The sequence below is a fragment of the Passer domesticus genome, chromosome 8 (assembly GCF_036417665.1).
Source record: "Passer domesticus isolate bPasDom1 chromosome 8, bPasDom1.hap1, whole genome shotgun sequence".
NCBI classification, from domain to species: domain Eukaryota; kingdom Metazoa; phylum Chordata; class Aves; order Passeriformes; family Passeridae; genus Passer; species Passer domesticus.
The window spans coordinates 5,431,930-5,444,904 of NC_087481.1; the positions used below are offsets into that span (position 1 = coordinate 5,431,930).

General features: G+C 53.8%; 2 protein-coding genes and 1 long non-coding RNA gene across 3 annotated transcripts in view; 2 read left to right on the forward strand and 1 right to left on the reverse strand.

Annotated features, from left to right (window-relative positions):
- The window catches only part of LOC135306179 (zinc finger protein 850-like), a gene marked incomplete at its 5' end in the record, with an annotated part of 412,436 nt that overhangs the window by 199,887 nt on the left and 199,574 nt on the right, over positions 1 to 12,975 (reverse strand). The window contains 1 exon segment of the mRNA XM_064429767.1: positions 5,853 to 5,859. Coding sequence (XP_064285837.1) covers positions 5,853 to 5,859 — 7 coding nt within the window.
- LOC135305623 (olfactory receptor 14I1-like) lies at positions 3,776 to 4,761 on the forward strand. Its single transcript, XM_064429360.1, has one exon. It carries the CDS (start codon positions 3,776 to 3,778, stop codon positions 4,706 to 4,708), a length of 933 nt encoding a protein of 310 aa, XP_064285430.1. The 3' UTR covers positions 4,709 to 4,761.
- LOC135305783 (uncharacterized) lies at positions 6,713 to 8,195 on the forward strand. Its single transcript, XR_010366768.1, has 3 exons — positions 6,713 to 7,076; positions 7,390 to 7,535; positions 7,740 to 8,195. It is a non-coding gene; the product is annotated as an uncharacterized LOC135305783 (long non-coding RNA).

Consider the following 12,975-nt stretch of genomic DNA (forward strand, 5'->3'; position numbering starts at 1 on the left):
CCTTTCTTTAATCACTGCAGGCAATCTTTGTTAGTAATGACTGGATGGATTGCTGAGCTTCTTTTGTAATTCTTTGCTAATGATTATGTGCCTTGCTAAGCTTATCCTTTTGTAATTCTTTGCAGCTGTGCATTATATAAATTACAGGATTCCTTAAGTTGGTGTCTGTGTCTTTGGTACTGACCCTGCCCACTGGTGAAACAGGGCCCCCTCTTGCCTAAGAGTTACCTGGGAAGGCAAAAACCCTCACTCCAACATTCCCCCCGTGTTCCTTGTTCCCCGCACTTCATACACTGAGCATGATGTCCTGTGGTCTGGGGTATCCCCGGGGTCAGCTGGGGTCACCTGTCCTGGCTGTGTCCCCTGCCAAGCTCCCCACAGCCCCAGCCCCTGCCCAGGGTGGCTGAAGGAGGGGCAGGACAGGCCTTGGCTCTGTTGCAGCTCAGCAAGAACAAAACCATCTCTGCGTGCTCAGCCCTGTGCTCAGCACGCGGCCCAGCAGTGTCTCAGTGCCAGTGTCTGTGCCCTCAGTCCCTGCCAGGGCTTTCCATGGCAGGGGCCAGGACAGGTGACCCAGGTGTCACCCCCAGTGAGGGCTGCCATGGAAACAGTGCCAGCACTGCCCCTTTCTGGCTGAGCTGGCCTTTGGCCCTGGCAGTGCCCTTTGCTGCTGGTTCCTGGTGCCTGAGCGGCCAGCGCGGCACAGGGCAGGTGGCCATGGCACAAGCCCCTAGCAAGGGATCCCCTCTGGCTCTGGGCAGTGACACCAGCCCTGAGCAAGGGGCTGGCGCGCTGGGGTCGGTGCAGTGTCCATCCAACAGTGTCTTGTAATGGCCCAGTGCAGACTGGGATGATGATCCACCCTCACAGCTGGCCCAGGGCAGCTCTGCAGTGCCCTTCCCCACAGCCTGTCTGCACCGAAGCACTTGCTGGGTGCTCTGCATTTCCCTTCCCTCACTCTTGGGTCTCTCCCACACCTCCCAACTCGGAGCTTTCAGCTGCAAGGAGTTCAAAGCTGGTCTGTCCTTCAGGAATTGGTCTAATTCTTCCCTGAGCAAACTCTGGATTTGTGTTTATTGCAGAACTTCCTGTGTGTCTAAAACATTCCTTGCAGGGTTCTGCCTTAGGGAAGGGGTACCTCCTTGGTGGCAGCTTGGGCTTGGCACACACTTGAGGAGGATGTCTGTTTTCAATGGGGAAACTCAGGAGTTTTAGATTGCTTCAAAATATAAAAGAAGATGACCCCTCTTTGGCTGTGTGCAGCCAGTTCTCTGAGCAAAGCAGGTCCCAGGTGACTGAGGAGTGACAGCATGGGCTTGGGGAATGTGGAGCAAGGTTGTCCACACTGTGTCAGAGCTCAAGGCACGGCTTCTCTGAGCAGGCCAGTCAATCTCACAAGAGACCCAGGATCAATTTCAATCAGTGAATGCTGCAATCACCTCTTCTGTAAAGAGAAAAATGCACCTATTAAAATAGCAATTTGGATTTTATGGAAGTTTTTAAAATATTTCTCCATAATTAGACAAAAAGAACCACCTAATGAACTGCCCCAGAGCAGAGGGAAATCAAGGCAGAGCCATGGTTGGCCAGGACTTTCCTGTTCCTAATGAGCCCCATGGTGCATTTGGAGCTGAGGCCTGGAACCTCAGAGCCTGAGAGGAGATTGCACAAACCTTTCCACGAGTCCAAGTCAGACAAAAAATCCGAAGTGTCTCAAAGCATGAATGGGTCCTACTGAGGTCCACCCCCAACACAGGCTCCTCGTGGACTCCTTGGAGGAGAGAATTGGAGGCCAGGATGGCACAAAAAACCTCTCAGAGACTCAGTGTGAGAAAGGAAATTCAAAAGTACCCTTAAAAACCTTGAGTATCTCAAAGCATTAATGAGCCCCACTGAGTGTCCATACAGAGCTTTCAAGGGACTTGTTAAAGCAGATAATTGGGACCATGCTTGCACAAACCTCTCACAGAGTCTGTATCAAAAGGGAAACACCAAGTACCTTAAAATAACTGAAGTACCTTGAAGCATTAATGAACCCCACTGAGTGTTGTTACTGACAAAGCCTCTCCAGGGACTAATTACAGCAGATAATTGGAGGCCATGATTGCACAAACCTCTCAGAGAGTCCAAGGCAAAAGCAAAACCCAAAGTCCTTTGAAAAACCTGCAGTCCCTGGGAGCATTCAGGAGCCCCCAGGGCCATTGCTGAGCAAGGCTCCCCAGGGACTTCTTCCAGCAGATCCTTGAGGCCACTGGGATGTGGGCTAGGGGGGGGATGCTGAGGGCAGGACAAGGGGCTGACAGTGCCCAGTCTGGCTGGGCTGTGCCAGGAGGCCCCAGGGCCTCAGGACAAGGTGTCTCCTCCCAGCCCTTGGTGGCACAGACCCTGCTGCTGTGCCCCAGGGCACCAAGACTTGGCTTCTCTTGGTCCCCACCTGTCATCACTGCCTCCAGTTCTCTGCTCTGCCTGGGGCCTGGGGACACTTTCTCTGTCGTGTCCCTCAGTGGGACCCATTAAAAGTCCAAGAAACTTTGGAGTGTGATTCTGACTTGGAGTTCTGGAGAGGTTTCTTCAGCTGCCTCTGAGGGACTGATGTTCAGGGCCTGAGCACAAAGCCCCAGAGGGTCATTAAAGTCCTGCTGCTGTGTCTGTGCTGCTGAGCTGGGCTGGGCTCCTGGCACAGAGGCAGCTCCTGGTAAGCAAGCAGAGCTTCAAAAGCACATTTGTCTTGATGAGCAGCTCTTCTGCCAGCCCAGCAGGGCTGGGGCACTGCCTGCAGCCAGCCCGGGCACAGCCCAGAGGCACAGAGAGCTTCAATCAGTCAGGGCTGGGAAGGTGCTGGGAAGTGCCTGGGGCAGAATCACTGCCAGCCCTTGGCACAGGAACCTCCGGCTGAAGGACAATGCAGCTGCAGCTCCTGGAGCCATCTCCTAAAGCTGGAACATCCCAATGCCTACAGACCCTGTGAGTACATTATCTGATTGTCTCTGGTGCAGAGCAGCCAGGAGTGCCCAGGGCTGTCCTGCAGAGCAGGCTCCTGCAGCCCAGGGTGCTGTGCTGGGGCAGGGACTCTGCTGCCTGCCAGGGACAGCTCTCAGCCAGCCCTGGCAGCTGATCCCAGCACTGGGGGAAAAGATCGGGGTGGAAGGAGATATCTGGTAAGTTTTGGAAGTGTTCTCCTTGTGTGGTGATGATGCTGCATTTTTCAGCACTGCTCCAAGCATGGCATTTATTTCCATAACATTTCCAAGTAGATTATACAGTGAGAGAGGGGCTGCATAAAAGGGGAATTCCTGTTTTTAATCTACTGCTCTGAATTACCAAGATGGGAAATTGCACATATTTATCTCTCAGTCCATGTTGAGAAAAATAAAAACATTTTTTTCTCATATCTTAATAAACCAGGCAGTAAGAGAAATCAGCACAGGGCCCTGTAGCCCAGAATCAGGGTCTCTTTTCTAGCCTTTTCAGGTTTGCTCTGACATTGCCATCAGAGCCTGCAGAGCCAGAGCTGCCCCTGGGCAGTGCCAGAGCTGGGAGGGTCTGCAGGGCAGAGCTGAGCCCCCAGGGCTGGGCTGGGCTCTGGCAGCACTGGCAGGGCCCAGCCCTGGGCACAGGGAAGCAGCTGCTGGCAGGGACAGCTCCAGGCAGCAGAGCCCTGGGCAGGCAGTGAGGGGAAAGTGCCCCAAGCTGGGCTGGGATATTTAAAGTCCTCTCCTAATCCAACTATTCCATGATTACTTTTCTTACAGATCCCCTTGCCAAGGAACAACAAATGTCCAACAGCAGCTCCATCAGCCACTTCCTCCTGCTGGCATTGGCAGACACGTGGCAGCTGCAGCTCCTGCACTTCTGCCTCTTGCTGGGCATCTCCCTGGCTGCCCTCCTGGCCAACGGCCTCATCATCAGCGCCGTAGCCTGCGGCCACCACCTGCACACGCCCATGTTCTTCTTCCTGCTCAACCTGGCCCTCAGCGACCTGGGCTCCATCTGCACCACTGTCCCCAAAGCCATGCACAATTCCCTCTGGCACACCATGACCATCTCCTACACAGCATGTGCTGCACAGCTATTTTTCTTTGTCTTTTTCATCTCAGCAGAGTTTTATCTCCTGACCATCATGTGCTATGACCGCTACGTGTCCATCTGCAAACCCCTGCACTACGGGACCCTCCTGGGCAGCAGAGCTTGTGCCCACATGGCAGCAGCTGCCTGGGCCAGTGCCTTTCTCACTGCTCTCATGCACACAGCCAATACATTTTCCCTGCCCCTGTGCCATGGCAATGCCCTGGGCCAGTTCTTCTGTGAAATCCCACAGATCCTCAAGCTCTCCTGCTCCAATTCTTACCTCAGGGAACTTGGACTTCTTGTGTTTTCCATATGTTTAGCACTTGGTTGTTTTGTGTTCATTGTTTTCTCCTATGTGCAGATCTTCAGAGCCGTACTGAGGATCCCCTCTGAGCAGGGACGGCACAAAGCCTTTTCCACCTGCCTCTCTCACCTGGCCGTGGTCTCTCTGTTTATCAGCACTGCTCTATTTTCTGACCTGAAGCCCCCCTCCATCTCCTCCCCATCCCTGGATCTGGCCCTGTCAGTTCTATACTCGGTGGTGCCTCCAGCTCTGAATCCCCTCATCTACAGCCTGAGGAACCAGGAGCTCAAGGCTGCAGTGTGGAGACTGACGACTGGATGCTTTCAGGGACATTAAACTGCTGGCCAATTTCATCAAATCAATTGTAATAAAAGTAATTTTTAATACTTCTTTTTGGTTTTATTTTAGACGTTATTTTACTTTGTTTTACTTTTTTAATATTGCCCACAAAGTAATGTCATTATTTGTGCCATTTCTCATTTTATTTTTCTCCACCTTCCCTGTGGCCACACACTGTATCAATGAGGGGCTGCAGTCTCAGTGGCTTTAACGGAACTAAAGGATCTCCTGGCAGAGTTTTCTGCAGAGATGCCATTGTGTTGCTTCCTCTGGAGCTGCAGCAAGAATGTCTGTGTGCAGAGCTGGGGCAGACCAGTGCTGGCACAGCAGCTGTGCCCAGCAGCAGCAGTAGCACTTGGTGTTGCCAGTGCTGCTGCCGTGGCCCTGCCCCGCTGCCCTGGTGGCCCTGGTGTTGCTGCAGGGCCTGAGTGCTCTCGGGGCCGGGCACAGTCCTGGGGGTGGCAGTGCTAGGGCTGCAGCAGAGACGAGCTGTATAATATAAATAATTTGTAATATAAATAATCTTTGATAATTCTTTTGGGTTTGGTTATGCATTTGTTCTTTTTTCCCCTGCATTTTTGGTTTTTAATATTGTCCACAATGTAAACCTATTGTTTGTGCCATTTTCCATTTTGTTTCTCTCCACCTTCCCTGTGGCCACACACTGTGTCAATGAGGGTCAGTGCTCTTACTGGCTGTTATGGTTTGACTCTGGCACAGGGCCAGGGCCTCTATGAAAGGTGTATTTCTAAAATGGTTACTGGGAGATGTGACCCGGAAACAGGACAGAGCAGGCTCTTACTTGGGGATGGAGGGAAAAATACAACACTTTATTAATTACAATATCTAAAAAGGAACACACACACAAAGCTAAGAATTAAATCCCTCCAAATACATTCCTCCTCCTCCCCTCCATTTTCTCCACAGAATAAAATAACATCATAGATTTTCACCCTGTCACCAATCTCTCACATAATCAACTTTCAGTCCATCATCAACCCTCAAATAATCAACCCTCAAATCCATCAGGAAGAGAGGAGTCCCCCCCTTGCACCACAGGCTTCCCCCGGAAACACAATTGAAACCTCTTGTGCTTCGGTGTCACTTGTGGCACCACCCAGAGAACATCGGCCCTCGTGACTTCTCCCCTCATGTCCAGTGCTCTCACCACTGGACACGGGCCAGGACTGCTTTTAGGGTTCCATGTTCAAGGATGCTCCACCCAGTTCCAAAAGCAGCAGTCTCTCAACTTTGGGACATCAGTCCCCCCAGATTTCACCCCCTGGGGCTGAGGGGCCTCATGAACAGAGATCTCAAACCCTCTCTGAGGACAGAGGGAATCTCACACCCTCCTCACCCATCTCTGTTCTCACCACTGCTTCACTCTTGACTCCAAGGTGCTGCCTCTCCCTAAATACAGTCTCTGGGTCACAGGAAAAACATGGGTCCATCCATGGCCATACAAGAAAGAGTCCAGCTCAAGGCCACTCCATCATCTCTTCCCACCCAGGACTCTTCTCACCTCTTCCAACTTTCCTCGCACTTGCCCATTTCATCATGCTTCATCTCTCTCTCTCTCGCTCCTCATTCTGATTCAGGACGATCAGTATTTGTAAGGTTTCCATTATTCTTCCAAGGGGTTAAAATCTTCGCCTCTGTCTGCCCAGGACTCCCACAGCTGCTGGCCACGATGCCAGTCCATGATACCGAATTTCAAGGCAGCACAGGCACTGGCTCTCTCTCTCTATCTCTCTCCAGGGGGGTAGGAGGGGGGCCCGATGCTTCTCAGGCTCCTCCACCCTTCCATCTTGCAAGGCCTTCACCCCCCTCCTCTGCCCGAGGCTCCGGCCTACCTCACCCGGCTGCATGGCTTCCCTCCCCCAGCCAGCCCCGGCTGGGCAGGGGAACTCTGAGCTCCTCCACTGACCGGGACCAAGAGAGAGCTCTCCTGGGAGTTCTTGCTTTTAACCCCCTGTGTTCTCAGAGGCGGTCCATACCTTCAGTGGCCAAACCAGGTGCCAATATTCCAATCCAAGCACTGATTGGTTTGACCACAACCTCCCAAAAAACTCACTTCCTTCTTAACCTGTGAGAGGTTGGGAGAAAATTTGCCCTGGTATCATTTTGTCACAGTACGTACCATTTGTAAAGTAACCCCAAAACCACATAGTTAGCATGTGATAGCTCTGAATCCATGTGTCTGCCTTGCAGTGGAAGTTAAAGATCCATTAAATCCTCACCTTATTAACCATAAAGCAAACTGGATAACAGCCACAGCAGCCTTAGCTATGGTTAGCCTGTGTTCCCAGGGATGTCGGGGTGTTCCTGATGGGGCAGAAGGAAGAGCTCCAGGCCCTCTGTGAGGGTGAGTGAGGGCAGTGGGCTGTCAGCGGGGCTGGCTGGGTGAGCTGCAATGCCTGGGCAGGGAGCTGCAATCCCTGCCCCGGCTGCGGTGGGCATTGCTCCTTTTGTGGACAAGGGGTGGTGTGGGCAGAGCACACAGAGATTTTAGGGACATGGGTGAGGGGATTCATGGCCAGCACCTTGCAGCTGATCCCCTTGGCTGCTCTTGTCTTGTGGGCATGGCAAGAGCTGGGTGGGATGGCCCTGGCAGGAAGGTCTCCTTGGATTCCTGAAGATCCAGGTTCTGACAGTGGCTCTGTTCCTCTCTCTTCCAGCCCCTCAAGCCCTGAGTGAAAACAACAGCCCCTCCCACATAAGCATATTTGTTCAGGTGATGTTCCAGGGAAGAGCTGCAGAACTACTTTCATTTGCTGGCTCAGAAGAGCCTGTGTCTCTTTAAGACCTCCAGATCCCTTGGAAGGTGAGACCACCTGGAGACCAGAGGAGACCAGCTGGAGCTCCAGGCACAGCTGATGACTGGCACAGCTGAGCCTGTGGGAAGCTCCCATAGCTCCTGCCTTCTCCCTCCCTGCTGACAGCTGCCTCCCTCCAGCCCTCAGACCCTGCCCATCCCCTTTCTTCCCTCCCAGCTCACCCCTTTGCTTCACCTTCCCTTAATAAACAGTTTGGCTTCCTTGCTTTGCCTGCATCTCTGTGGAACTGATGCGATGCAAATCCAGAGCCCTGGGACACACAGGCCCCTCCTGCTGTTCTCTTCCACGCCATGTTTTGTGCACAGACACAGAGGAACGAGGGCAGATCAGGCTGGAAAGATCCCTGTGCTGAAGGTCCAGTTCCACAACACTGTGCAGTTACAGATCTTGCTGAGCACCCTGGAGCCCCTGGACTTTGGGAGAGCCAACCTGAGGATGCTCTGAACCCAGCTGTGAGGGATTCCATGGCAAGCATCCACAGAGGGCAAAGGAGCTTGGAAATGCTGGATGGTTTCAAGAGCAGCTTGCTGAAAGCACAGCAGTGCTCCATCCCTGCACAGGATCAGGAAGAGGGCAGAACCAGAGACCATCTGGGCTTAACAGAGAGCTTTGGGTGTGCCTAAGGGCAAATGAAGCAGCAGCACAGTGCCCGAGACTCAGAAGTGCGACCATGCCAGTGCACAGAGCGCTGTCAGACAGTGCTGGGATCCTGGATGTGGTTCTGGTCCCCACAACCAGGGAATGGCAGCCCCAGCCTCAGACCCAGTCAGAAAGCCAAGCAAGTGAGACCAGAGGGAGGGCACCTTTCCAGTTTCTCTGGGGCATGGCCGCCAAACAAACCCTGCTGCTTCTTCCTCCGCCTGTGTTTGTGGTGTGCTGCTGGCAGAGCCAGCCAGGTTGTGCTCTGTGTTCCAAAGCCTGTTGGGTGCAGGCATGAAAAGCACTGTGTGCGCAGTGGAGAGTCCTGGAAGGTGCTGGCAAGAGCATCCTGCAGGGACAGGGCTCTGCTGTCTGGCTGGAAAAGCCTGGTTTTGCTGCTGTGACCACAGGCAAGAGTTGAAGGAGGTGAAGAGTCAGGGAGCAGCCTGTGTTTGTAGAGGGCCTGGGGCTGTATGCCTGAGCCTCCACCTGGAAACTGACTTGGGGAATACGAGCTAGAGCTGGAGTGCCTGTCCTGAAAGGACCTGAAGTCATTCAGCCTTGGCAGCTTTTCTTAAGGGTGTGTTGCTGTTCCCTAGGAAAGCTACGCATTTGGGGAAATGCCTTTGAAGGAAAGGGGCTTGCTTCTCAAGGGAAATGCTTCCCAGGGAGCTCTCAGTGAGGTAGGTAAAAGTGTCCCCTTTGGCTCTCTGTGGTCCTTTCAGTCCTTGAGGACTGTTGCACTTGGCAGAGGGGCAGGGCAAGGGAGAAGGCTGTGAAGAGCGGGTTTGGCATCTGCCTGGACCTGTGGAGACCAACCCAAGCACCTGCAGCAGGGTGTCTTCCCCCACTTTGGACAGAGGTGTGAGCAGGAGAATCTCTGTCCAGCCACAAGCTCCAAAACTCTCTGAGAGCTGTGAATTAAAAGGCCTTTACGCACACACTTTTCACATCTTCCCTGTCTGCTGTGTTTCAACTCTTGGCAAGATGCATTTGCCTCTTGCTTGGTGGAAGCTGCTGTGGCCCAGGGCCAGCACAGACTGGGTGGGTCAGGCAGCATGGCAAGTCTTGGTGTGTCCCTGGCCTCAGAAAAGGCTTGCAAGGTTTGCCTCCCCAGGTGTCCTGCTCGTTGGCTCTCTCTGTGCATCTTGGAGAGAACAAGGTAGGCATTTCTGGCAGCTGGGCATCAGCAGGCCTTAAACTGGGGGTGTGTTGTGGAGTGAGCCCTGCTGAGATACCCTGAGAGGAGCCCAGTGCTCCTTGCTCCCCTCTGCTGACTCATGAGCGTTTGTCTGGTTTTGGGATGACCCTGGCTGTGTCAGAGGGTGCTACGTGGACATGAGACAGCCGGTCCTGTCCCGCTGGGTCCCAGCAGTGCCTCACAGCAGTCCTGCATCCACATCAGGATGCTGGCCAAGAGAGGTCTTGGAAGCTGAGGCAGCTGATTTTAAGCTTGTGCAGGTGCCTACATGTCAAGGCCAACGGTGTTCCCTCAGGAAACAGCAGTCCTGAGGGGTCTCCCTCATTCAAAGAAATTGGCCCTTTTACTGACCTGGCAGGAGGGCAGGAGTCTGCCCCCCACTAAAATATTTCTCTGCCACGTATAAATTTCAGTGGGTTGATGTAGGAATTGCATCAAACACACCATCCATCTTTATGCTGCTGAGATTATTTGATTGGCAGGGGGTTCAAAATACACTGTGTCAGATTCCTATACTTGAAGCTGATGTCCAGATACTGGCCAGAAGCAGTCTCGATGCCCTAAAAAGCACAAAGTCTTCCTCATGCCTTCTCTGCACTGGGCTGATTCTGTATTTCCCCTTAGTTCTTCTGGTAGACTATGTCTAAAGCTTTTTGTCAAGTCACTCTCAGGTCAAGTTAGGCCAGCCAGGTTTTTCTTATGCTAATTGGTGCTAAGTACTTATGTCTGTCTGTGCTAATTACTTGTTTACTAATGTGAATGCCTTGTGCTTACTTATGTCAAACAAAGGCCTTGTTTCATTGCCAAAGGTGCCTGAGGCTGCCTGCTCCTTGTGGCACCTGTTGCTTTCCTGTGGAATGTTCTACCTGCCCTGAGAGTAAAGAGGGAGCTGGAGAAAGAGCTGGCCAGGCTGCTCTGGATCCTTGACCAACAGTCCTGGTTAAGTGGAGAAGTCCGAGCTGAGCAAAGGTGCCAATGGGACAGCCGTGCACAGGAAGGCTCGGTGGGAAGGGTGATCCAGGAACCACAGGCCTGGCAGCCTGAGCTGCCACCGGGGAAGGCCTTGGAGCAGATCCTCCTGAGGGCCATCCCACAGCACGTGCAGGGAACCAGGGCGTCTGCTGGAGGGTGGGAAAGCTCTGCGGAGGGACGGGGACAGCTGGGGGTCCTGGCGGGGTGTTAACAGCTTCTGTGGGGGAGTTTGGGGAGTTGGTGTTGGTGGGGTGTTGGAGAAGGCGTCGTCTGGAAGGTGAGAGGTCTTGGCTCGAATTTGAGTCAGTTTGAAGGCAGCATCTGTGGCTTGGCACAGCTTTGGTTACGAAGGGCAGAAAGACTATCTGTGACTTTTCCTGTCCATGGTCCTGATTATCCTGCAGGGAACAAGATGGGAGAGCTGTACTTTACTGGCCACTGAGATAACTGTACCAGGGGGAGGATTAGCCCTTTTGCCATCTACTCATTTGTTTGGGCTACTTTTGTAACACTGAGTGGGCTTTCATTTCTTGAGAGCTTTTATTCCTTAAGAGAATTTGGATAATATCATCCTTTCACAGAAAACTGTTTGCAAACCAAAAGAATGGCCCTTTTTTTTTGCCTCTGTGTAGTGTTATGTTCTGTAAAGTGACTCTCAGTGGATGAGGTTAATGCAAATGAGTTGATGCTTTGAGATGGGAAGCAAAATTCCAATTCTTCACCTTCTCAGGTCATCCCAATCAATTTGGGAAGTTTGCAACTTTTTGGAACTACTTGAGTTGAGCAACGGGAAGTAAAGCTTTCCTGAAGTGAGGCTTGTTAAATGCCAGATTCTTCTGTGCCTACCCCACTAAGGTGTTTTTGTGCTGAAGGAAATTACTTCAATAAGAAAATAATTTCAGGATGTAGGGCTTCTGATTGAGACCAAGTGTTGCCAGCAGTTGCTCCGGGTGCTCCTGCCAACAGCCCCTGCAGGAAGGAGCACAGCCCCCAGTGCACATGGGCTTTGGCTGCCCCAGGCACAGAAGCCCCCCGGGGGCACAGGTCTCTGGTGCAGGAGAGGGACAGCAGCACTGCCAGGGCTCAGGGGGTAGCAGGTATGCTTGGGCAGGGACTCTGCCACACCTGCTGATGTCAGTGCTCCCCTGGCTCCAGGGGTCAGAGCAGCATTTGTGCCCTGGCCCACACATTGCTTGTCTGGGTCACACCTGCGGGTTTAGGATGGCCACCAGCCGGGACATGTCCCAGGGAGGCCGTGCCAGCTTCTGTGGAAGGCCCCGTGCCCTTCCCAGCACGGCTGTGTCGGCAGCCCTGGGGGCTCCTTCTGCTGCCCTGAGCCCGCAGAGCAGGGCAGTGTTTGCTGATGGTTTGAGCCATTCCTAAAGACTCTGTCGGGCTGTCTCAGACACTTGGGACCAGGGATTCCTTCCAACCTGGGCCACTCTGGGTGGGCTGGGGGTGGCCCCAGGGCAGGGGGCAGTGTGTGCAGGGGCCCTTTGTGACACAGTGCAGCATGGTCACCGTGGCATGGAACGGGTGTCCAAGAGCTGTTTGTGACACGTGGTGACATAGGAGCAGGAGGTGACAAGACCACGCCACAGTGCTCGGAGCACACAACGGGACAGGACGGGAGCAGAGTAGTGCTGTGAGGAGCCCCCGCACAGCACACTCGTTCGTGTCTGACCCAGAGCCTTTCCGAGACATTATTTCTGCAGCTGACCTCGAGGCCAAACCACAGGACTTACTGACCCCTGGCCTCCCTGAGGCTTCTCTCTTGAAGGTGCCTTCCAGGCACGACTGCAGGACTTGCTGACTCTGAGGTTTTCCGAGGCATCTCCACTGCAAGCAGCCACAAATCCAGTCACTGACATGGAGCAGAGACCCCCAAAAGTGCCCAAGCTGGCCTGGGTGGAGGAGGAGGAAGAAGGCCCTGGAGCTGCCCCAGCACAGGAGACTGAAGAGGTGGTGCCACTCGAGCTGCCACAGGAGGGTGAGTGGCAGAGCTGGGCCAGAGGACTGGTGCCTGCAGCCAGCTTGGCATCCCATCCCATCCCATCCCATCCCATCCCATCCCATCCCATCCCATCCCATCCCATCCCATCCCATCCCATCCCCTGGGGACATGCCCATGGACAGGACGGAAGAGGGGCCAGGCAGACACCCCACAGCAGCCATGCTCCATCCCCTGGGGCATCCCGGGGCTGTCCCTGCCTGGGGAGCGCAGGGCTGGGCTGTGTTCTCTGGCCTCTCCCGCAGCCCCTCAGCTCTAGCTGCACTCGCTCTTTGCCAGATGCAGCCGTGGGGCAGACACAAGAGCAGGGCCCTGCCCGTGGCCGCTTCCGCAGAACAGCGCAGGTACCTGCAGCCATCCCCACCTGGGCTGGGCCTGCTGTCACCACGCTTGGAGCATTCTGTGGAACATCCCTGGCTTCTTGCCCTTCTCTTACAGCTGGTTTGCAAATTCATCAAGCGAATTCGACAGGAAGAGACCAGCACCATGTGCGCTGGGCTCCGAGCATATTCGCACATCTTCAAAACCAAGACCAGTGCTGCCCTGCTGAGCATGCTCGTACAGGAGGGGTTTTGCAATCCAAAGCAAGTAAGCAGCCTGTGGC

Coding starts and splice junctions, on each gene's coding strand:
- LOC135305623 (XM_064429360.1), top strand. CDS start 3,776: ATGTCCAACAGCAGCTCCATCAGCCACTTCCTCCTGCTGGCATTGGCA.